The 25994-nt window shown below is 40.2% G+C and overlaps 1 protein-coding gene across 10 annotated transcripts in view; it reads left to right on the forward strand.

Annotated features, from left to right (window-relative positions):
- The window catches only part of trps1 (trichorhinophalangeal syndrome I), a 222174-nt gene extending 205335 nt beyond the window's left edge, over positions 1 to 16839 (forward strand). For all 10 annotated transcript variants that reach the window (XM_072571237.1, XM_072571242.1, XM_072571239.1 and 7 more), the window contains exon 6: positions 14792 to 16839. In XM_072571237.1, coding sequence (XP_072427338.1) covers positions 14792 to 15850 — 1059 coding nt within the window. In that variant the 3' untranslated portion in view covers positions 15851 to 16839. The remainder of the gene's footprint in view (positions 1 to 14791) is intronic.
- Positions 16840 to 25994: the final 9155 nt, after the last annotated feature.

Below are 25994 nucleotides of genomic sequence, written 5' to 3' on the forward strand. Positions count from 1 at the left end.
CAGGACATTGGTGAGGCCTCTTCTGGAGTACTTGTCCAGTTCTGGTCGTCCTGTTATAGGAAAGATATTATTAAGCTAGGCAGAGTTCAGGAGAGATTTACCAGGATGTTGCTGGGCATGGAAGGTTTGTGTTCAAAAGGAAGGCTGGATAGGCTGAGATTATTTTCACTGGAGCATAGGAAGTTGAGAGGTGACCATACAGAGGTTCATAAAATCATGAGGGGTATAGATTGGGTTAATATCTTTTCCCGAGGATGGGGGATTTCAAGACTGGGGGGCACATTTTTAAGGTGAGGGGAGAGAGAGATTTAAAACAGATATGAGGGGCAAATGTTTTTAGACGGTGGGTAGTTTGCATGTAGAATGAACTTTCTGAGGAAGGTGGTGGACGTGAGCAGTTACAACATTTGAAAAACACTTCGATAAGTAGATGAAGAGGAGAAGTTTGGAGGGATGTAGGCCAGGTGCAGGTAGGTTGGACAAATTCAGTTTGGGATAACGTTTGGCATGGACTAGTGAGACTGAAGAGCCTGTTTCCGTGCTGTATGACTCTATGACTATGACTCTGTGTTGTCCTTTAAGTAGATAAGTAATTCTCCCAAAATTGATCTAACCTGATTCCTAGCTCCCAATGGTTTACTTCTGATTATTTTATTTTACAGCCTGGAAATGTGCAATTCCAGAACTGTCTTTCATGATGTCATTTTTCCTAGAGAACCTGAATCTTTCAGGCTAGGCAAATCTTCCAACCTTGTTTTAAAATCCCCATGATTTTGTTATTTTCAATCTGACTCCAGGCTCCCATCTGCATTGCTAGGTAGTGAACTATAATGTCTTGCTACCTGTGGCTGTTCTGTATTTCCTGGAGCCTGCCAAACTATTACCTGTGAGTTTCACAGCTATCTTAGGAAACCTTCCACTCTCAAAGCCATGACAAGGTGAATCACATGGGCCAGCTATCCAGGTAGAAATGCTGTCCTAAAGAACCCAAATCTCTCAACTTGAAAGTAAATGGACAGCTAAAAGCATATTCTTTACACCTTTACTTTCTCACCACTTTTCTGGGACTTTGGAGTCACTCTTAGTATGCTTGTGGTTTGCAATGTCTCTAAACACCTTGGACCTTCTTTCTAATATACGTATTTTGGCCGACTTTAACCCAAGTCAGGCAGCAAGACTTCAGAAAATGTTTCTTGAATGAACTTTAAAATAAGCGTTATTGACTAAATACTGTCTTTGTAGGAAGCATACATTCTAAAAACATACAGTGAGGAGATCTGTACCGTTGCCAATGCTTTCACCGGTCCCCACAATAGTGAATTTCACATGCTTGCTGCTTTTTCAGGAACACAGTGAAATCTTATTGAGGTCTGATTGATGTGACCTATGGTATGATGCACTGGCAGAACTGGGAACATGTCTGGTGAAGCCCATCTCAACATTGATATCATCCTGCTCTATCTTCTCTGCTTTTCACCAGTGGCACGGTGAGATTCTCACCAGGCAGTAGCGAAATGCAAACTGATTGTTAAATGCCTTTTTAACACCACACCTCACCTCATTAAGATCTTGACACCTAACTCACCAAACTCATGAGACCATCTGGATGTTGGAAAAATGATGCCAGAGCGACCATCTGGGTGATTCAGCTCACCACTTGAATGACCTCAGTGTCAGAAACTGTTCACCCACATCTTGGCACTCTCAATGAGAACTAGCCACATTGTCATCTATCAAGTGCTTCGAAACTGCACCTCAGGCTGCACTGGCAATATTGTGTAGTGAGGACACTCTGTTCCAGGATGTTGATGTTCAAAAGCTCATGAAGAATTTTGGACAGCTGTCAGTTTGAGGAACATCAAGCACCATTCCTTTCCCAGAATCTGTGTGAATAAATCTTGACAGCAGAATTTATTTATTCCATACATCATTCGTAACTGCTCGCTTAGACTCAGAAGTAAGTTCTGTCATTTGTTCAATTCTTGGAAGAGCACTGGTAAGAATATTTGAGTGATGATAAGTAGAATTGAATAACTGTGCGACCATCTAATTGTGAGGAACATATTCTTATTTGAATAACTGCTCCTTCAGACTATTCTATTGTATTTAAGTTTTGGCACTTACAATTCATAAGGTACAATGTGCAGCTGAAAGTAATAGCTTGACAATAACAGTGATCACCTATGAATTTATGCCAGTTGTTAGCAATTGACTCTTGTGAAGAATTATTATGGTTGACATTTGGAGTGATATTTTAATAGGATGTAAGGGAGCACTTTATGTGACAGTTTTGCTATTGGTAGGATATTGATCATAAGTCAAAGTTGACAAAATCCACCCAGCCCAGCAATGCATGATCCAATGATATTTGAACTCTGCATTAAACATTTCATTGCTTTTGCAAACCTCGCAATATCTGTAACCATTCAACTCTGGAAAGAATGGAAAGTGGATACATTGTGTATGCAAAAGCCAGTTTATACCTCGATTTTACCTTGTGGAAGGAATCAGACATTCTGGAGAGATGGAAAGAAGGGCGAGTTGATGAGAGAGGAGTACATTTATGTCATGTGTAGTTCACTGTCCTGCATCGGGGGAAATGCCTGGTGCAATTTTGGTTGGGTACCCATTGACACAGTGTACCTTGGGTAAAATTTCAATCACCTTAATACTGAAAGTAGCTATGAGCCTTTGAGTCCCTTGGAAAGGTCCCAAATTTCTCCTAAAGAGAACTGTTCAAGTCCAGAGGAGACCAATTGCCTTTTCCATTTGGTGTTGGGATATGAAAGTTACATCGTTCTCTCTAAATGTATCAAAAACCTCTTCCTGTCTTTGGGAGTGGATGGTGCTACTCCAGTTTGAGCAAGTACTTCCTTACTCTTAAAACTTTATTCTACATACTCTGATAATATTGTTATACTCTCAACGTTTCAGATCGTGTCTGAATCATTTGATATCGAGTATTGCCACAATTGACCAGAAACTGCCTATTAGTGCAGATCAAAGGCTGAAACTTCTCCTATGATTCTCCAAAGCTGATCCTCCTTTTAAAAGGCACAAGAAGATTTCCCATTGGCCTGGAACCATGTAGTCTTAAGAATATTCATGAAGCTTACACAATCTAGGACAAAGCAACCTGCTTGATTGGCATCCCACCCAAACTCTTGGTCATTCAATCCTCCACCATCAGTGTACAGTGACAGCAGTCTGTATCATCTACAAGATGTACTGCAATGGCTCACCAAGGGCCCTTCAACAGCACTTTCCACTACATCAAGAAAGGCAAGGGTAGCAGATATATGGAAATACCACCAATTGCAAGTTCCCCTCCAAATCGCACACCATCCTGACTTGAATTTATATCACCGTTCCTTCACTGTCATTGTGCCATTCCTGTCACCACTGTGAGTTTTCCTACACTGCAAGGACTACAGTAGTTCAATAAGTAGTTCACCACCACCACCTTCTCCAGAGCAATTAGGCATGGGCAATAAATGTTGACCCAGTCAGCAATGACAACATCCTATAAATGAAATGTTCCATGGATATCGAGAGCTGAATCTCATGACCTGTTACTGTGCCTGACAGGTTATTCTCAACATGCCTAGCATTTTGCATAAACATGTTTCTTTCATATTTATTTTACATCATTTTATATTTTGAGTTTTAGTTCTATTATCGTGATGGCGTTGGATTTGACCAGGGAATTTTTGTTTTCAGTTCACATCTGTGCATTACTTTCCTTTTGTAAGGTCTGTTTAATATCAAATTTTCTGAAGTATGTGTTTGGTCTTAGCCTATAAATTTCTTTGAAAATTTAAAAAATTTCAATGAGTAGCCTCTGATTTATCACATACTTTATTGACCCAAATTTTGCAGTTTGTTGTGAAGGAACAGTGCTTGCTGTTAAACTTGAAACATTATACTCACAAAGCTTTTGCAGGCTTTGCAATGGCAATTTCCCTTTCTTCATTATGACTTTGAATACGTCGCTGCTGTCATTGATAGTGGAATGCAGCGACAGTGAAATCATCAGGTAGGTTGATCAGCTAATCAGTAAACCAAGAAGTAAGAAGCTTAGATTATCAACCACTTTTTAATTATTTGGCAGAAAATAAAATATAGATGGGCAATGCATGTGGAGTTAAGGTAGAAGCTGAAATATCAAGATTTACATGCAAAATGTTATTGCTGGGGATACCTTCACACACATTTGTACAGGAAAATTATTTTAACTGTTAATCTCACTATTTATTTCCCTTAATCTCCAATATTCTGCTTCTCTTTGGTCAGTCTTTTTTCTTTTCTCATGTATGATCATCTTCATTTTTCCTTTCTATCTCCTTCCTTTTATTGATTCATGGGAAGAGGGCATCGCTAGCTTGGCCCGCATTGTTGTGGGTCCGGAGTCACATTTAGGCCATTTGTGAACCAGGTAGGCCTTTCTGACAATCGATTCACGGTAATCATTAGACTCTTACTTTCAGATTTCAAATGAATTCAAATTCCACAATTTGCCATGGCGGGATTTGAACCCGCACCCCCAGAACATTACCTGGGTCTCTAGGTTAACTGTCCAATGTTAATACCACTAGGTCATCTCTTCCTCACTTTCAAGGCATGTGCTGATTAATTGGATGTAAATCTCTCTCATTCTGTTTTTCCTTAGGGAGCCTTGTTAACATATTTAGCAACTTTCAGAACTTTCAACTTTCATTTCAGTGTTACGGTCAATAAGAAGAATCCATAGTTGAACCTGAAAAGCCGTGATGTGGAGGTGCCGGTGTTGGACCGGGGTGGACAAATTAGAAGTTGCACAACACCAGGTTATCGTCCAACAAGTTTATTTAAAATCACAAGCTTTCACAGTGTTGCTCCTTCATCAGGTGAAGGAACTGACGAAGGAGCAGCACTCCAAAAGCTTGTAATTTTGAATAAACCAGTTGGATGATAACCTGATGTTGTGTGACTTTTGATTTCAAACCTGAAGAAAACAATGCCAAGACACTTTCTGTAGCTGGACTGTTCTTTGTGGATATTACTGCCAAATTTCCTCTGCAGGAAAATAATTATAAACTTCTGTGATCAAAGAGAAGCAGTGAAGTGGCCTATATGTTTTCATTGAACATGAGGTGATAGATAATGCTATCGAATAATAAGGGATCAATGTGTGTGTAGCTATTGCAAAGAAAAAGCACTTAAGGGAAAAAAAGTCCATTTGAAATATTGTTACGTGTTAGAATGGAATATTATCTGATGGTTGTTCTAGGCATGAACTAACAGAAAAAAGTGTTAACCTGTGATCATTTGAGATTCCCCTCTCACTTTTTCCAACATCTTCCCAGGCAGTCATTTACTTGGGTGGGGAATGTCTGTAGAAACTGGCGCCCGAGTTTCTGCTCACCATGTGGCATTTTGAGCACCATGGCCCATGTTTTCCCAGTATCTGTGAGCAGACAGGACCCTGGCCTGATGGCACTGTATATCAGAAAACTGTTTGTCTAATTGGAGGCATCAGGAGCAGACTGTTTCTGTTCCCATCTTAAATTGGCATACGTGACTCTGCAATCCAGTTGGCATTTGGTAGTGATTTGGACCAGGGCCCCTCCTGAGCCCAGAGTCAATCAGTGCAATAGAAAGTGCAGCATATGCAACATTAAGAGAAATTTACAGATATTGATATAAACTTTGAAACACTGCAGCATCAAACTGATGTGAGATTAAGTTAGAATAACAATGCATTCTTCATAGATTCTTCACAGGAGCATCACAAGACCACCAAAGCAGAGCAGATCAGATGTTCAGAAGCTTGTTCAAAAAAGATTGAGTCTCCCAGGTGTTTCTCAAAGAGGGTAAATGAGCTGAAGAAGTGTAAGGAGAGTACTCAATCCTCGGAGGCCCAGTGACTGAAGGCACAGCCACCAATGATAGTGTGACTAAAATCTGGGATGCATGGGAGACCTGGATTAAAGAAGTATAGACAGCCAAGAGGGCATTAATACCTAATTAGACCAGGGAAACCGGGAAGGGAAGGGCTGGGCCATATTGAGGGACCCAAAACGAGTACGAGAACTTCAGTACAAAGATGTTGCAAGTTTGAGAGCCAATGTTCGTCAGCCAGTGCAAGGACGATAGGGAAATGGAACTTGCTGCAAGTTAAGACACAAGCAGCAGAATTTTGGAATAGCCGAGCCTTCAGGCAACAAAAGACACAGATGAGGGTTTCAGCAGAGGTTGACCTGAACCAATGAATAAAGACTCTATATACAAAAATTGCAACACAAATAAACTTTTACTCATGATAAACTAAGTTTCATTAGACATTGAGAGATTTTAATATTCTAGTGATCAGTTTTTGCACGTTACATACACTTAGAATGGGTTTGTATACTATGACGAGCCATGACATTGGAGGTTTTGTAATAGGATAGTGTACAAGCTTCAGAAGGACAAGCAACTACCTCAAGTTATATTTGCCCCAGCACCTGTAAATGAAGGTTGTTTGACTTATTGGAGGCTTTGTTTTTACACTGCTAACCTAAAGGAATACTCATTGATGGTATGGGGAGAACCAAAGAATTCAGCATTGTTTTCCTCTTGCTGGAAATATTTTAAAACTGCTGTAGAAAGTAAAAATGGAGGAGGCCTGAAATTTCAGCACAGCACAGTTCCACATTGCAGAATGGTTTAAGTGATTCATTGAAGCAAACGATTATTTGCTGCAGGAAGTGAAACTTCTGTATTCCTTTCATGGAATGTAGACGGTTAGTTATAACGGTTTGCAGTTCGGGTAACACTAATGAATAATGACCTGATTGGAACTATTTCTGAACAGCCCCAGCATGAGAAAGTCACAGCACAGTCCAGTATAATTAGCCTTGCATTCTATCCAACCTCCATGTCTGGTATTGTGCACCCAATGCTGTCAATCAACCTGCTCAAATCTCCACAAGTCATTGCCCCAGCAGCTTCTCTTCTGACCTTGCCTCTTTTGGAAAACCGTCAGGCCACTTCAAGGCTAAGATGCTTTTCAGAAGAGGAGGAAGTAAAAATATATTTAAAATCTTGCAAAATTTTCAGCTGTGTCTTAAATGCCTGTACTCATATATCCATGTTGAATATATCCACCCTCTCCCATTGTGGTTCTCGTATTATACAATAGCATAGCGTATTGATTCAGATGATAAATGTCCCTGCCACAAGTGAAGGTCTCTCAGATGTATTGTTAATATTAAAAATGCAACCAAAAGTATAGCTGATGGGTTAATTGAACCAAACAGTTATGATCCAGTTGACTAGCTCACCTCAGTGTATGGTCTGAACACAATTTCAAAGACATCTACTTGCACAATCTGAAATTGCATCATTTAAAGATTTTTTTTATTTTAGAATTCACACAATCAAATTGTAATCACTTAAAGAATCATTAAAAGTATAACGTTTATCTGCAGAAGCAGTAGCAGACTTGTGCTATGATACTACTGAAACCAAATTTGCTCTTGCACATGGAGCAGATGATGGATTAGTTACTGATTTCTTTTCCTGCTGGTCACAGCATATATGGATGGGCACAAAGTAGAATTGATTATGGTTATCTATTTCTGCCAGCCATAGAAAATACTTCGCTGATCTACACAGCACACCAGGCAGACAATGTATAGTTCAAAAACCTTTATCGTTCATTGGTTGAATGCTACTATTGCACATGTTGGGGATGAATGACTGATGAAGGGCTCTTACCCGAAACATCGATTCTCCTGCTCCTCAGATGCTGCCTAACCTGCTGTGCTTTTCCAGCACCACACTCTTGGCCCTAATCTCCAGCGTCTGCAGTCCTCACTTTCTCCATGATGGGGACATATCTGTCCATTTTTTTTGAGGGTTTGCAACTCTTTTTTTCAGGGGTGAGAGAGTCAAGAAAGTCATCTGCTACCAAATTGGAGTAGATCACATGATGGCATGTGATATGTCCAACTACCTAGAACATAGTAAGCGTTCAACACCTGCTCTAAGTCTGGCTGCATACACCCGTAAATTGGGTGGGCAAAATACCCTCCAGTTTTTAGGGGACTGAAGGCTCATTACAATAATGGCTAGCGATGCTGAGCCAAAGAAAAAATATTTTGTGTAACATTCCAATAATGTTAACAGTCACTATTGCTGATAAACATGCACACTCTATATTTGGTACATGTTGGAATTTGGATTCCTGAATTCCTCAGAGATGGATGTTATACTAGTGCTCCTTCCCATCTATCTGAAGGAGTAATCATAAGTATCCATAAGCTCTGTTCCAGGGAACATGACCAATATCACACATGGGATAGGTCATTGACATCTGGTGGTTCATTAGTGCCAAGCCTAATTGAAAAGCAAGGTCAAAACAGAATAATGCTGTCCCGAGCAGTACAGATTGTCTGACTCTGCATCTTTCAACATTGATCTCTTGTTCAATTTCAAAGATGCATATCTCTGCTTATCTGATCCCTCCTTTGCATTTGGGATGGAATGTATGTCTACTGTCAGGTTTACTAGAGTTTAAAATTGTTTTGAGATGACAATACTGTAAATTCCCAATAAACTTTGCACTTTGTCTTTACCAATCGCCATTGATGTAAGACGTGCAGTTAGGAGATAGCCTTTATCACTGTTGGCAAATTTTAATTGGGCTTTTACCACCATTTCTTCAAACTTACCACCATCTTCCAGGAAGCATTAGTATGAACGGTGGCATGGAGGGAAATCTTTCAGTGACTGTGACCCATTTATTTCCAATGGATGGGAAAAGAGTTGGGGAAGAAGCAGGCTTTGCCTTTGGGCTAAGAGTTTATACATGCCAGCCTTAGACTTCACATCTATCACTGTCAAACCTACTGCTGCTGGCACTGATACTAACTTGGTTAGAGACAAAACAAACTGCAGCTATTGGTATCCAACATAGACAAGCAGGAGGCTGGAAGAACACAGCAGGCCAGGCAGCATCAAGAGATGGAGAAGTCAATATTTCAGGTATAACCCTTCTTCAGAATGAAGGTAGGGGCAGGAAAGCTGCAGATAAGGGAGGGGGGGTGGTGAGGGATAGGGGGAGGTGGGGGAAGGTCTTAAGCGAGAAAGGGGTGGAGTAGTGAGGCAGTGATAGGTGAACACAGATGAATCCAGTTGGCAGCAGGAAGGAAGGGAGGGTCAGTGGATTGGAAGGGAGGGGAGGGGTGGGAAAGGGAGTTGGAGGATGGAAAAGAAGGTTATTTGAAATTGAACTCAATGTACAGTCAACTCATTAGGCTGAATTTTCCTGGCCCTGTCACAATAGGCTTGAAGCCAATGGCAGTAAGATAGATGGGAGTAGTGGGATGGTTCCCTGACACTCTTCTAACTATGGGTAGGCTATCAATGGCTGGGCAGGGAGCCAGATTGGCTACTGCACCACCAAAGTGAGTAGCCAATAAAGGTGATCACTGACCTAATCGAGGGAAATTTTGTGGCATCTTACTGCAGGTGAGCAGCTTCCCTCCACATGCAGAAACCACTAGCTCAGCGGAGCTGATCTCCCTGCAGTAGGCTGAGGGAGATTATCAGAGCCAGAAGCTCTCTACCTCGAAAAGTTGTGCCTCCCCCCCCCCCCCCCCCCCCCCAAAGCAATGCATCTGGAGTGTTTTCCCTCCAATTTAAGAGGCCTAATGGCACCCCTCCCCCTTCAAAAATCCTTAAATACATTCAATCAAGATGCTCGAATAGGTCCTGCATGCCTCAGCCGTGCCCCCCTCTCCCAGTAGAGCTGCTTAAACTCCAGAGCTGCTAACATTTCATTGGACAAGCATAGGAGACATCCATAAGTGGACACAGAGCCTGTACAAAGGAGTCTACCTTGAGGATGTTGAGCCTCGAGTTTGGGATCCCAACTTTTCAAAAGAATGCAGGTTGAGTCCACGTCAGTGCAGACTCTACCTGCGATTTGTTGAAAACCTGGGATCCCAAAATCCTTGGGAATATCCAGCCCACATTTTGTGCACAACTGTGCAACTTCCCATGAATCAGCCAATAATTCTGTATTTCTAGAAATCTGTAGGATCTCTTGTAATCTGCAGAATTTCTAAAATCTTCTTTGCCTCTCTAACTGAAGCTACATTTTCCCAGGCAGTGAGTTTGAAAGAATGCTTCCCACAGCTGTAGGTTCAAGTACTCATAGTCATGCAGACACGATGTGAGGTGTGGCTGAAAATACAACTTCAAAGCTCCACCTTCAGTAATGCAGACTATTGATTTTCTTTCTTTGGGAAAGCAGATAATTAAACTCTATCTCCCTAATCTGTATTCGCTTGCATCACAATTGGAGTTCTGACCTTGCCTGTCCTTTGTTCATTGTTACAAATCCATCTGTTTACTTGTCTAGTTACCTCATGCTGATACAATGTTTTCTTCAAAACAAATAAGAGCAAGTATAAACTTATACCATGTGTTACACTCACACGAAAAAAAAACTTGGGAACAATTATATAGATAGAGTCATAGAGTTATAGAAATGTACAGCATGGAAGCAGACCCTTCGGTCCAACCCATCCATGCCGACCAGTTATCCCAACCCAATCTAGTCCCAACTGCCAGCACCCGGCCCATATCCCTCCTAACCCTTCCTATTCATATACCCATCCAAATGTCTCTTAAATGTTGCAATTGTACTAGCTTCCACCACATCCTCTGGCAGCTCATTCCATACACGAACCACTCTCTGCGTGAAAACATTGACCCTTAGGTCTCTTTTATATATTTCCCCTTTCGCCCTAAACCTATGCCCTTTAGTTCTGGACTCCCCGACCCCAGGGAAAAGACTTTGTCTATTTATCCTATCCATGCCCCTCATAATTTTGTAAACCTCTGTAAGGTCACCCCTCAGCCTCCAACGCTCCAGGGAAAACAGCCCCAGCCTGTTCAGCCTCTCCCTGTAGCTCAGATCCTCCAACCATGGCAACATCCTTGTAAATCTTTTCTGAACCCTTTCAAGTTTCGCAACAACTCTCCGATAGGAAGGAGACAAGAATTGCAAGCATTATTCTAACAATGGCCTAATCAATGTCCTGTACAGCTGCAACGTGGCCTGCCAACTCCTGTACTCAATACTCTGACCAATAAAGGAAAGTATACCAAACACCTTCTTCACTATCCTATCCACCTGCGACTCCACTTTCAAGGAGCTATGAACCTGCACTCGAATGTCTCTTTGTTCAGCAACACTCCCTAGAACCTTACCATTAAGTGTATAAGTCCTGTGAAGATTTGCTTTCCCAAATGCAGCACCTCGCATTTATCTGAATTAAACTCCATCTGCCACTTCTCAGCCCATTGGCCCATCTGGTCCAGATCCTGTTGTAATCTGAGGTAACCCTCTTCGCTGTTCACTACACCTCCAATTTTGGTGTAATCTGCAAACTTACTAACTTACCTCTTATGCTCGCATCCAAATCATTTATGTAAATTACAAAAAGTAGAGGGCCCAGCATCGATCCTTGTGGCACTCCACTAATCACAGGCCTCCAGTCTGAAAAACAACCCTCCACCACCACCCTCTGTCTTCTACCTTTGAGCCGGTTCTGTATCCAAATGGCTAGTTTTCCCTGTATTCCATGAGATCTAACCTTGCTAATCAGTCTCCCATGGGGAACCTTGTCGAACACCTTACTGAAGTCCATATAGATCACATCTACTTCTCTGCCCTCATCAATCCTCTTTGTTACTTCTTCAAAAAACTCAATCAAGTTTGTGAGACATGATTTCCCACGCACAAAGCCATGTTGACTATTCTGAACCACTTGCCTTTCCAAATACATGTACATCCTGTCCCTCAAGATTCCCTCCAACAACTTGCCGAGGTCAAGCTCACTGGTCTATAGTTCCCTGGCTTGTCTTTACCACCCTTCTTAAACAGTGGCACCATGTTTGCCAACCTCCAGTCTTCCGGCACCTCACCTGTGACTATCAATGATACAAATATCTCAGCAAGAGGCCCAGCAATCACTTCTCTAGCTTCCCACAGAGTTCTCTGGTACACCTGATCAGGTCCTGGGGATTTATCCACCTTTAACCGTTTCAAGACATCCAGCACTTCCTTCTCTGTCACCTGGACATTTTGCAAGATGTCACCATCTATTTCCCTAGAGTCTATATCTTCCATAACCTTTTCCACAGTAAATACTGATGCAAAATATTCATTTAGTATCTCCCCCATTTTCTGTGGCTCCACACAAAGGCCGCCTTGCTGAAGAAGGGCTCATGCCCGAATCGTCGATTCTCCTGCTCCTTGGATGCTGCCTGATCTGCTGCACTTTTCCAGCAACACATTTTCAGCTCTGATCTCCAGCATCTGCAGTCCTCACTTTCTCCTCAATTTCTTTAGTCATCCAGCATTCTCTGTACCTTTTTTGCAAGGTTTGTCAAGGTTTGTAGCTCAGGTTGAGGTTTAGGGTATAGGTTTGCTCGCTGAGCTGTAGGTTTGATATCCAGATGTTTCATTACCTAGCTAGGTAACATCATCAGTGGCGACCTCCAAGTGAAGCGAAGCTGTTGGCTCCTGCTTTCTATTTATATGTTTGTCCTGGATGGGGTTCCTGGGGTTTATGGTGATGTCATTTCCTGTTCGTTTTCTGAGGGGTTGATAGATGGTATCTAGATCTATGTGTTTGTTTATGGCGTTGTGGTTGGAGTGCCAGGCCTCTAGGAATTCTCTGGCATGTCTTTGCTTAGCCTGTCCCAGGATAGACGTGTTGTCCCAGTCGAAATGGTGTTTTTTTTCCTCTGTGTGTAGGGCTATGAGGGGGAAGAGGGTCATGTCTTTTTGTGGCTAGCTGGTGTTCATGTATCCTGGTGGCTAACTTTCTTCCCATTTGTCCTACGTAATGTTTGTGGCAGTCCTTGTATGGAATTTTGTGGATGACGTTGCTTTTGTCCATGGGTTGTACTGGATCTTTTAAGTTTGTTAGTTTTCGTTTGAGAGTGTTACACAAACCCACCAACACTCTCAAACAAAAACTAACAAACTTAAAAGACCCAGTACAACCCATGGACAAAACCAATGTCATCTACAAAATTCCATGCAAGGACTGCCACAAACACTACATAGGACAAACAGGAAGAAAGTTAGCCACCAGGATACATGAACACCAGCTAGCCACAAAAAGACACGACCCTCTCTCCCTCTAAGACGTACACACGGAGGAAAAGAAATCACCATTTCGACTGGGACAACACATCTATCCTGGGACAGGCTAAGCAAAGACATGCCAGAGTATTCCTAGAGGCCTGGCACTCCAACCACAAAGCTATAAACAAACACAAAGATCGAGATACCATCTATCAACCCCTCAGAAAATGAACAGGAAATGACATCACCACAAATCCCAGGAACCCCATCCAGGACAAATATATAAATAGAAAGCAGGAGACAACAGCTTCGCTTCACTTGGAGGGCGCCACTGATGATGTTACCTAGCCAGGTAATGAAACGTCTGGATATCAAACCTACAGCTCAGCGAGCAAACCTACACCCGATTCCCTATACCTACCAGCCTTCCCTTTCACCCTGACAGGAATATACTTCCTCTGGATTCTTGTTGTCTCATTTCTGAAGGCTTCCCATTTTCCTACCGTCCCTTTACTTGCGAACATCTGCCTCCAATCAGCTTTCAAAAGTTCTTGCCTAATACCCTCAAAATTGGCCTTTCTCCAATTTAGAACTTCAACTTTCAGATCTGGTCTATCCTTTTCCATCACTATTTTAAAACTAAGAGAATTGTGGTTGCTGGCCCCAAAGTGCTCCCCCACTGAAACCTCAATCACCTGCCCTGCCTTATTTCCCAAGAGTAGGTCAAGGTTTGCACCTTCTCTAGTAGGTACATCCACATACTGAATCAGAAAATTGTCTTGTACACACCTAAGAAATTCCTCTCCATCTAAACCTTTAACACTATGGCAGTCCCAGTCTATGTTTGGAAAGTTAAAATCCCCTACCATAACTACCCTATTATTCCTACAGATAGCTGAGATCTCCTTACAATTTCTCAATTTCCCTCTGACTATTGCAGGGTCTATAATACAATCCCAATAATGTGATCATCCCTTTCTTATTTCTCAGTTCCACTCAAATAACTTTCCTGGATGTATTTCTGGGAAGATCTTCCCTCAGCCCAGCTGGAATGCTATCCCTTATCAAAAATGCTACTCCCCCTCCTCTCTTGCCTCCCTTTCTATCCTTCCTGTAGCATTTGTATCCTGGAATGTTAAGCTGCCAGTCCTGTCCATCCCTGAGCCATGGTTCTGTAATTGCTATGATATCCCAGTCCCATGTTCCTAACCATGCCGTGAGTTCATCTGCCTTCCCTGTTGGGCCCCTTGCATTGAAATAAATGCAGTTTAATTTATTAGTCCTACCTTGTCCCTGCCTGCCCTGACTGTTTGACTCACTTCTGTTCTCAGCTTTTTTACCTTGAGCAACTTGTCCTCTGCACTCCTGTCACCACCCACTCCCAATCAAGCTCCTGAATAAATTCCTAATTCTACTCCACCTTCTTGAACTGCTGTGGTCTTGCACCACTTGGACTGCAGTCATTCAAGAAGAGTGCTCACTACCGTCTTCTCCAGGATAAGCGGTTAGTGAATACTTGGCCAACCATTGACACCCACGTCAAAGAATAGCTGAAAAAGAATCGATCCTCATAATTGATTGGTCTGTATTGAGTTCCAATTTATTGACAAATGGCATGAGCTGTGTAAATTAAGATCTCCTGTTTCTGTTTCTTTCTAGACTCCAAGGCCTTTAAATATTATAAAGCAGAGTAATGGGGAGCAGATCATTCGTAGACGGACAAGGAAGCGTCTTAACCCTGAAGTGCTGCAGCCAGAACAGGTCAATAAACAGCAGAGAGTAAGCAATGAGGAGCAGCTGAATGACAGCTCTCTAGAAAGGAAAACAGAGGAGCTCTCGTCTGAGGGTCAGCACCGGGAACAACAACAGCAGCCTAATCTGAGCAAACTTGACATGTATGGTTCAGTAAACAAGCCACATCAGGGTCAGCCGACGTTGGTGGTTGGCCAGACTGTAGACCTTCATCGAAGAATGCAGCCCCTGCACGTTCAAGTCAAGAGCCCTCAGGAAAGCAGTGCAGACCCAGGAAATTGTTTGCCTGTTTCAGATGGGAAAGGAAGTTCAGAACGAGGAAGTCCTATTGAAAAATACCTTAGACCTACAAAGCACCCAAATTACTCACCTCCAGGAAGCCCTATTGAAAAATACCAGTATCCTTTGTTTGGATTTCAGTTTGTGCATAGTGATTTACAAAATGAAGCTGATTGGTTGAGGTTCTGGAGTAAATATAAATTGTCTGTCGCTGGGAATCCACACTATCATGTGTCTGGCCTACCAAATCCTTGCCAAAACTTTGTGCCTTATCCTGCCTTTAACCTGCCTCCGACTTTCTCATCCCTTGGGTCTGATAATGACATTCCTTTGGATCTGGCAACGAAACATTCCAGATCAGGACCAGCTGCAAATGGTGCTGCAAAGGACAAAGTTAATGCATCGGTCACCACGACGGAGGAGAGCGTGGAAAATGCGGTAAAAACTCCGGACAAAGTTGACCGAGGCACACAAGATGAATCACTGACAAAGTGTGTTCATTGCAGCATTCTGTTTATGGATGAAGTGATGTATGCATTGCATATGAGTTGTCATGGTGAAAGTGGACCTTTCCAGTGTAGCATATGCCAGCATTTCTGTACAGACAAGTATGACTTTATGACACACATTCAGAGGGGCCTGCATAGAAGTGTGCAATCTGATAAAAATTGCAAACCTAAAGAATAGAACTTTTAGTACTGTAACACAATGAGTACATGTTGCATTTTAGAATTTGGGAGAACAATCAGAATATTATTTTTCTAAAAAAGAGTAAATGTAAAACATTTGAAAATGATGGTGCCTGACACATTGTATAATTTTTTCTATAAAGTATGCAACAAAAATATTGCATTATGCTTTAGAGTCAGAATGCTGATTCTTTTCTAGCTGTTTACATGTGCAAATGTAGCAAAAGAAGTAATGAAGCACCTATTTCTATTTCATTAGATTTTTTTTTCTTTCACTAGTAGCCCTGAATACCAACATGAAATAAATAAGGTTGTTGCTATTGCAAAGTATGGATGAAAAGTAGCTGAACATATTTTCATGCTTAAATAGGGGGAAAAGAGGGTAGCACTATGCATTCCACTTAATGAATATTAATGTACCTTGTGTTATCTATCAAAGCTCTTAATTCATATTGTTAAGCTTGAAAAGACTATATGCACATTTGTTAATTGCTTTTCAATATTATGTTTCAAGTGAAACAGTTTGAAAGTTCTTGGTTCTTATCAAGTGATGTTGGAATCGCTGTTTACTGTTGACTTAGTTTATTGCATTTTCCAGTAGCATCCTACATCAGTCTTATAATGAAAAACAATCTTGTTTCAGTGCAGAGGCAGTGTTTCCAGGAACTGAAAACAATTCAATATTTCTGAGAATCTGAAAATGAATCATAATTTTTACAGTTTCTTTCTGGTTTCCAAACCCCTCAATTGTTCGATTTCTTTTTTAAAAAAAATCTAGACCCTGAGGAAAACAAAAGGAACCACTGCCTCAGTCTTTTAAACAATCGGGACGTGTCCCTGACTTTCATCATGCATGTAATTTTGTGATGTTTGTTTCTTTGTTTTATCACACCTACACATTCTTTCTGTATCTTCCATGAAAATTATTTCAGACAGAAATAAGGTTATTTACATCTAAACTTGAATAATAAAGTTTTACCAAAAGTATTAAGTGAAGTTTCCTGATACAGTGAAGAAGCTATTCCTGCCCTCCAACCCCCAAACCCTTTTATTATGTTTACAATTTTGCTTTGAGCTCTGACTGTAAGCAATCTACTGATTTATATAGAAAATTTAAGTTTGGACACACTTACTTCAAAAATACAAACTCATTTCAGTGGATGGTTTAACCAATTAATCACCTTTAACTGAAATGTGTGTAATAGAAAAACTTATGATGTTCAGACCTTCAACTGCAATAAACTCCCAGTTTCAAGGTGCTATTGCAGTCAATACCCTATTAATTTTACAAACACTTTCATATTCTCTGAAAGACTGCAGTAGGTGTTGAAGCAGGTTAGAACTTCACTGTTGCCTGGAGGCCTGCATTTATTATTATTCACTGCTGTCAATATTCTGGTTTAAACTAGTTAGCTTGGTAAACCACTTGTAAGTAAGATTCAACACTTTATGATATGTGACTACCAAAGGTTTTGTGGCAGGAATAGGTCAGCAGCTTTTGAAAAGCCTCATTAGTACAGTCATGACTGAGCTGCCACAGAGCAGATTCCATGACAGCCACCATTTGCACTGCATGAAGAAAGATGCTGTTGACAAATGGTGACAATAGCAGATTTACCAGCGATAGGCAAACTATCTGTCACTGGGTAACCAAGCACTCACGAAAACTGCTGCTCACAAATTCTGGTACTAAAGGCTGTTACGATCCCCATTATGAGAATGTTGGACTAGTTGGATATTTGTAATAATATGGTTGATGGACCCTAATAATTTAAAGAATATAGTATGTGGAAAAACCAAGGGTTAGAAAATAATGACAGGGTTACAGGATTAAAATGTAACACCTAAACAATTTTAATGACGCAAACTTGAGAAAAAAACAAAAGTAACTAAATGGGTAAATGAACAAGTAGGATAATGGTTCTAAACAATCTAGGTTTCTATCTTAAGATCAATTCAAAAGATGTGATCCAGTTTAATCATGGTACTCTGGATTTCAATCTGATAGGTTTATGTTTAACATACACTCTGGCAAGGCATTCTTTTTTATTCTGGGTCTGGCCGCACAGGTCACAGCTCCGGTCTATGGCATGCATACAAATACAGCCTCTCACTCCAAGTATAGGTGTCACTGACAGTCACACACCATAAGTCAGATGATACTCTCTTGGAACCTGTCCTTGAGCTGGACTTCCCTTTACAGAGTGACTTGTCCATACCCAATTCTGTTCTTTTCTCTCCTTGAATATATAGAATTGACTTCTTTGCTTAAGTACAGAAGCCTCCATGGTAGATTTCTTTTCACTTAGTTATGTCTTTAAGCACCTTAAAAACTGCTAGTTTTTATCGAGAGCACAGCCGTCTCAGGGCTTTCTTGCATCAATGGCATTCAGCTGGGTCAAAAGTACAAGAGTTATTATTAAATACAAAAGCATAGTAAAACAATTTCTAATTCACCTTAAACTGAAATTAAACCTGTACAGTTTTAGCACTTCATAGAAGCCATCATAGGAATCCTAACAACAGTCTTTGCAACTGTTTAGTTTGCAAGATATTCTTTTTTAGTTTTTGTTTACTTATTTCCTCTATAGCTGCCTGGTCCCTATGAAGTGAATTCTTTTCAGTGGTGAACACTGTAGAGACTATGTTGGTTCAATGGGATGTGAATCTCTACTGATTTGTCAGGTCCATCTTACAAGCAATAATATTTACATATATATTCAGGCACATGAAAATTCTTGTAGTGGTTGTCCTAAATTGAAATGTTTAGACATAATATAACTTACAGTTTGGAGTCTAATCCCACCATCCATTCCGTAGGTAATAATATGACTAATTTGTGAAGTTTGGAGAAGTTAATTAATGAAAATATTGCTTTTTAATAAATTGATTTCGGTATTTGTTGAAACTTAGCCTGCTATAATGCCAAAAGTATTCTATTAAATATTTACTTATTTCTAAATTCCTTGTTCTGGTAAGCTATGCTGACTTGTGTTAGGAAGGTGGCACAATAACTTCAAAAGATGGGCAAACATTGACTCCTTAGTTCTTACTGTGGCCAATGTGAAGATCTCATAATAGGCTTTCTGCCCAGTCTCAATTCATGGGAAATCTGTTAAAGCTGGTATTCAGATTTTGCCTTAGGAAAGTGTTAGCTGGAATTAAGTTAGGTTTATTCTAAATTATTTTTACAAGCAGTGCTTTAGGCATTAACATTTCTATTTAACTAAAAGTGTGTGACAATCCTTCTTGTCTCAAGATTGAGGGTTAATCTTAAAATCCTATAGTATAAATTTGTTAAAACTATTGCATCCACTGTTCTAAATACATTGGTGCTTCTCAATCCAAAAGTTGCAGGTGTCAAACTATCCAAGCACTAGGGGCTTTATTCCTTTTATATTTTTGATCTGTAATAGTACAATGTTGAACAAATTCTTGCTATTTTCAGAGGAAAAGATTGAAGGAAACCTAAAGAAGGGGGACCTATTTGTAGCTATTCACTTGTAAATAAAATGCAAGTGGACCAAACATTAATAATTAATATTAAATGCATAAAAATGCCACGTACTATTGTAAGTTAAAAATAGTCGATGCATTTACTCTTAATGAGTATGTTTAAGATGGAGTTAGCTAGGTTCTTTAGTATCAAGGGTTATGGGAAGAAAGCAGCAGAATGGAGTTGAGAAACTTACCAGCCAGACTCAATGGACTGAATGGCCTAATTTCTGCTCCTATGCCTTGTGGTCTTAATTAGTTTTTAAATGGCTAAGGATTGAAGTTGAAAGACAAATAGGAGAGTCACCCTATCTGATTAATTCAGTGCAGTACTCATCAAAGTCAACAGAATGTTAACTTATCTAAACAAAAACAATTGTGCATAATTCAGAGATCACGCTCCGCCTTTGATCAGACGCGACTTGAATACTATGTTCATTTCTGCTCAGAGAAATTAGGGAGATGGTCCATTTCAGAAGGCAAAACAGAAACGAGCAACGAAGCTAAGGCCAAGTGTTGAGTCAAAGTTATAGATTATTATAATCAACCAGTTCAGATATGTCATACCTTTAAAGCAGGTGGGAATTGGACCTGAACCTTCTGATAGAAACACTATCACTGTGCCCCAAGAGCCTTCAGGATCAAACTTATAAGTTAACACTAGATGGAGAGTTGTGCTTTGCAACCTGGAAGTCGTTGTCTAGAAAGTGTTCTTAATGTGATATATAAGACAGTAAGTAGAATGGAAAAGGTACATCCAGAATACTACATTAAGAATGGCAGCAATAAAACAAGGAAGTACAGGTTCAAATTAGCAAAAGGTAACTTGAGGATTGCTGTCAGGCTGTTCATCTTCGCACAGAACGAATTGATCAACATTTGGAATAAGTTTGCAGCAGAATGATGATGTTGAAAGGCAATGAAATGCAACAATGAGGCTGAATGCAGAATCCATCCAGGTGGAGGAATGAAGATGGGATAAATAGCTTTTAATACCCAGAAGAGGTTTATGAACATGTTCTCAAAGTGACAACATTTATCATTAGCTGTAAGGTTGTAATTATCAGGCAGCTAAGTACAAACTTCATGACCTATTTTAGTAATCACTCGGCTTTATATGACTGGTAAATACTTGATTGTACACATCAGATTCTGGTTTACTGGTTACTGATGATTCAAACTGAGTCAGCAACATTCAAATGTGTATCAGCAACCTTGAAATTATTTTCTGAGGTCTTCAATCAAAGCTGAATGCACAAGCCTGTGAAGAGCTGACATTGTCATTTGCAAAATTTACTGTGTCCCAGAGTCCCTCGGCTAGTAGCTTTTTCAAACTGTGATTAATAATTTCAAGGACTTGCATGTTATCCAATATTTTTAAGACTGAACTTGAAGAGATTGTGAGTTTCTTGGAGTAGGTTCAAAAGTTTCTATAGGATGAAGTAATAGTCCGAGCTTGTGTATTGCAAACTCTATGTTATACAAGAAGATAAATGGTTTTCCATGACCTCAATTGATCCTCATTCTGAACAATTTGAAAATCCAGTTATGTTCCCATAATGCATATTACTTTTTGAACTGTGCTAATAAGCTGGTTTTGTCCTTAACACTGACAGTAATCTCTTTATCTCACCCTTACATTTGATCATTAATTTCCTGCAGACCTTCATTTATCACTATCTTTTTATGTATGGTGGAATTATTTGACTGCTCAGTGGAGCTTTTCATTTTGCATTAGTCCATTAGCTCAGGATCATATCTTCCTTAAATATAATCTGAAATGGTTTTTTTAGAGAAGAAATAATTGTATGCAGATCTTGATTCATTTTCAGAGCTCTTAGTTCGGATGAAGCCATTCGCTTTTCATTTAGAATCATCTGCTGTTGAAATTACAAAATTAGTTGGGGGGTGGGGGGGCTGCTTTCTCGGTGACCTCACCTCTCTATGTTGAATATATTGAGTGGAAAATACTTTCAGTTCAGTAACAGAAGAAAAAAATGAAATGTTCAATCGAGGCATGGTTTCATTCGTTTTAGTTCATTAAATGATATTAAAAAGAAAAACCAATAAATCCATTTTAAAACTTTGGATCCATAATGGTAATTCCCACAGCAATAACTGATTGCAAAAGGCTTACACCAGTCACTCCAAATGACAGTGTACAAGTGAGTAGACAGTATGTATGCTAATTTCACTGAGTAAGTGTTGGTTGGGGGAAGAATTGTTCTTAGGAATCAGGAACTCATTTCTGAACTTTTAAACTGTGTCTTCTCATTTTCATCAAAAGTTTAATTTTGTTTTCATGAGATGGCAGTCATTAGTTATTTTCATCCCGATAGAGGTTTCAATGAGCAACCATGGAATATCCCAGAGGAATGATTTGCAGTTTTGTTGTTATATTCACTGTAAGTATCGGAAATTCAACCAGATAATGTTTTCAAATGATGAAATGCAGTCATCTCAGACTCCAGCTGTTATAGTCTTCATCATTTCCAACAGATACATATCTTGTACTTGAAAGACAAGCCTTTATTAGTTATTATTTCATAATACAGAGAAAATGGAAATTGGATTGTAAAAGAAAATTTTGCTGACCAGAAAATCCAAGTTCAGTATCAAGATGAGAATCATTTCAGCCGAATAAGAAGGTTCTTGACATTTTAAGCTTCGGTATTCAAGCTCTAAATAGGAATTTTATGTCAAGTTTCTGTTGCCTTGAGAAAATTAACAGGTTGCTCATCACATTAGCCAGTCCAGTAGTTGTACAATGAGACTGGATTTTGAAAGATGTTGTCAATATCCTGTAGCTTCAAATCCTGTTGGAGATTGGATGTGTTATTTAACTGTTCCTAGTAATTGCACAAGGAATTAAAATTTCCTTTTGCTTCAATCTGTCTGTTTTTGGAGTTGCTCTGTTTAGCCAACCTGACTGTAATGAATAACCAGAGTAACTAGTCCACAGTGACTGCAATTAAATGGAATTCTATGATGTTTACCGATATTTGGGGCTTATATTATGAAGGTCTCTTTCCTATGGAAGTAGAAACCCACCAGGTTTTGACTGCACAAGATCTATTACTTCATGGTGACTGAATAAGTACTACTCCGTTTTTATTAACTTGGATTTAGGGATTTTTAAAAGGACTTTGCATTCTACCATGCCCTCAGTTTTCTTGTAAAAACCTGTGCTCCTGGCAATAAGTTTTAAAACCTGAATTGCTCCCTTGATTCCTTGTGCAACATGCAGTCAGGCAATACTGAGAGTCATTTTGGGATGAGTAAAAGTGGGTGTAGAATGTCAATCAAAATTAACTTTAATGTTGCATGGATATGGAATTATATTTTTGTATTTAGCTTAGATTAGCCTTTGTGTGCATCATAGAGTTTTCAAGATTGAATTTTGAAAAGCAGTTTATTTTCTTTTAACTGTCAATGAGTTACCTCTGCAGAAGGAATTCAAATCAATGTCTGTAAAGTGCCAGAAGAGGCTTCAACTAATGAACCTGTAACTGCTAGAGAAAAGTAAAGTAGTTTCTGGGAATATTACACAGGCCTTTGGACTATCTGGTAACAAACAAAAATCAAATCTATGACAAAATAATTGTGCACTTCTCTTGTTTCACATCCCAAACCCCAAATATGCAAATCTTCACAAAGTAGTGAATACTCACTATGTTATAAATGAACAAAATTGGAGCATTGTGCTGTTTCGATTGTTAAAATAAATCAATGCCTTAACTATTGAAAGGATGATTTTATCTGTTTGTCTTTATTTGGAGTTTTTACTTTTTGGACAACAACATAAAAGGATGTGACTGTTCAAGGACTGCAAAACACCTTGAGTATTTCATATTTCAATTGCTGATGGACCTGAATTGTATGTCAGATATATTTGCTGCAATACTTAACTGTATCATGCCCAATTTTGCAGTGTCACTGACGCCATTTCTACTGGCTCATGCTGCCCATGGTTTTCAGAGTTATTTACTGTTGCCAGAGCCGATTGTGACAAGTGCTGCAAAGCTTTTTCATGAATTCAAGGGTTTTGTGTAGAACCATTTGCTCCCTCCCAGATATGGGTCCAGTTATTTGCATTCTTCTCATATTACAGTCTAATGGGAAGAATTAGTGAAAGTGACAAAGAGCAGGATTATCTGATTATTGAAGGAGAACGAGGGGTGAAAGGGCTTTCAGCAGTGGACCATATTAGATTAGATTCCCTTACAGTGTAGAAGCAGGCCCTTTGGCCCAACAAGTCCACACTGACCCTCTGAAGAGTAACCCACCCAGAGCCATTTTTCTCTGACTAAAGCACCGTACACTATGAGCAATTTAACTTGGCCAATTCACCTAATCTGCACACTTTTGGACTGTGGGAAGAAACCGGAGCACCCAGAGGAAACCCACGCAGACACAGAGAGAATGTACAAATTCCACACCGACATTTGCCCAAGGCTGGAATTGAACCTGGGTCCCTGGCGCTGTGAGGCAGCAGTGCTAACCAACTGAGCCTCCATGCTGCCCTATCTACTCCAGGGGATTAAGAAGTCATTTTGATATCCAAAATTCTAAGAAGCAGTGTGTTAGGTGTCTTCACTATGGGTGTCCTCACTGAATTCTGCCATTTTGTGCCAGTAGCTCAGAGCAGGGCAAGGATAGTATTGCCAAAGCTAATGAAGGTGATGCTAGCATTGTACATTTATTAATTTGGTTCTTTCTCGACCACAGTAGTAAATGTTAGTAGCATCTCCCATTTTGGCAATCGTTAAGTGCATAAGGGAGGCCATTGACTCTTAGTATTTCTTGAGGGCTGAGTATGTTTCATTGACAAGCATAAATAACACTTCTGTCACCTAAACCACACTGTTGATGAGCTGCAATATGTGAAAAAGTGGGTGTCAAGATTCATCTGTTTCTGCATGCCGCACAACATACCATCATGAAGGTGTGTCCTTGTTACCAGCTGTACAATGATCACCTAAGGAGTAGGAAGGAAAGTCACCCTATGTTGCCTCTTTCTAATCAGGTTGTCTGTGATTGATTCGTCAATATCAATGTTACAACTGAATTCCCCATTCAGCAGTACACCCAACTTATCTTCCCTCGGTCACTGATTATCACAATGTCTAATTGAACACAATACAAAATAAAAGGACAAATTCCAAACCAACTATGTATTGATCAACTAACCGTACTTATCTATTCTCCCGTCTGCTTCTTGTCATTGGCCAACTTAGTGTTTCCTGGCAGTGCGGCTGTAGCATGGCTGTTGACCTTTCATGGAGGAGACTGCAGATAGCTTTGAAGGATTACCTCGAGCAATTCAGAACTAGAAGGCCCACTTGCTAGTTTGCAATGTCTGGATTTACTGGCTGTCTGATCAACTTTTAGAACACCTTTGGTAGAAGGAAGCAAATTGTTGGATTGTTGGGCTGATGTGATGTCCTGGAAACTCTTTTGCTCACTACCATTTGCAACTATGATAGTCTGTGTGGTGTAAAGCTGGGCCTGCATGTTTCTGGACTGAATTCCCCCATGAGCACTCAGATTTTGGGTTGTTCGTTGGATTATTTGGTTTGTTTGGATTGTAATGGAAGCTGAGACATCCAACATCAGAAGCTTTGCCATGTTTGAATCTTGTCAGTGTCCTGGAAAGAAAGAACTCCCCGCAGAGCCCTGTGCAAGTCTGTGAAGAAAAATACACCAAGGTAGGGTTTTGGAAAAAGGGTAAAACAAGAACAACATACTGATATCATCTGCAACCTGTAGGTCAGAAGAGACAGTGGAATGATGGCTAAGTGGAATGTGGATAGTGGGATTAGAATTGAATTAGCTTTATTGTCATGTACTCAAATGAGTACAATGAAAAGTTTACAAGTCACCTTATTAAGGTGCCATCTTAGTACAAAGGTATGATAAAAAGATATAGCCATCTGTAATGTTTTCAGCCTCACTGCTGGCTCTGACCTCAGTCAAGGCCACTCCAATGATGGTGAGCATCATTTTCTCACCTCAGATATTACTAGTTGGGTTCTGCTGCTGCCAGTTATGCATCACCTTCTCCAGCAAGAAAGAGGGAAGGGTGGTTGTGGTTAATGCTGTATGCGGGCGATAACTCCACAGTTGAGTAGCTGTCGATGTCTGAGAGCTCAATGTCTGAGTGTGAGGGTTGCAGGAGTATGAAGTGTGAGCATGAAATGAAGCTGTGAATGTGAATTATAAGGTAAATTTACGGAGATTGTTGGTAAGTCAGTGATAGTAGTGGTACATTAAGCAGTGTGTAAGTCCAGTCATGGGAAATCGATTCACCGACCTTGATCATCCCTGTAAAGTTATTGAACTCCTTGCATACGCATCAAGGTCATGAGGGATCTCCTGGCTTTGAGCACCATGGCTATTAGTTTAACTACCTTCAGAATTGTTTCTTCCTGGACGATCAGCATAGAGAAAGTATCTGTCCTTCTCTCCACTTCCTGCACTGAGGTCTTCAATGCAGGGAAGAATATTTCCAGTATGCTTTCCATTTAGCTGCATCATCCTTGTGTTCTTCCAATGTCAAAATCTCTTTTTGAATGATTTCCAACACTTGTTCCAGCCATAATGTTGTTTCACTTTTAACAGCTGTAGCCTGGTTTTCAGCAATGTGG

Source organism: Chiloscyllium punctatum, chromosome 5 (assembly GCF_047496795.1).
Source record: "Chiloscyllium punctatum isolate Juve2018m chromosome 5, sChiPun1.3, whole genome shotgun sequence".
NCBI classification, from domain to species: Eukaryota; Metazoa; Chordata; class Chondrichthyes; order Orectolobiformes; family Hemiscylliidae; genus Chiloscyllium; species Chiloscyllium punctatum.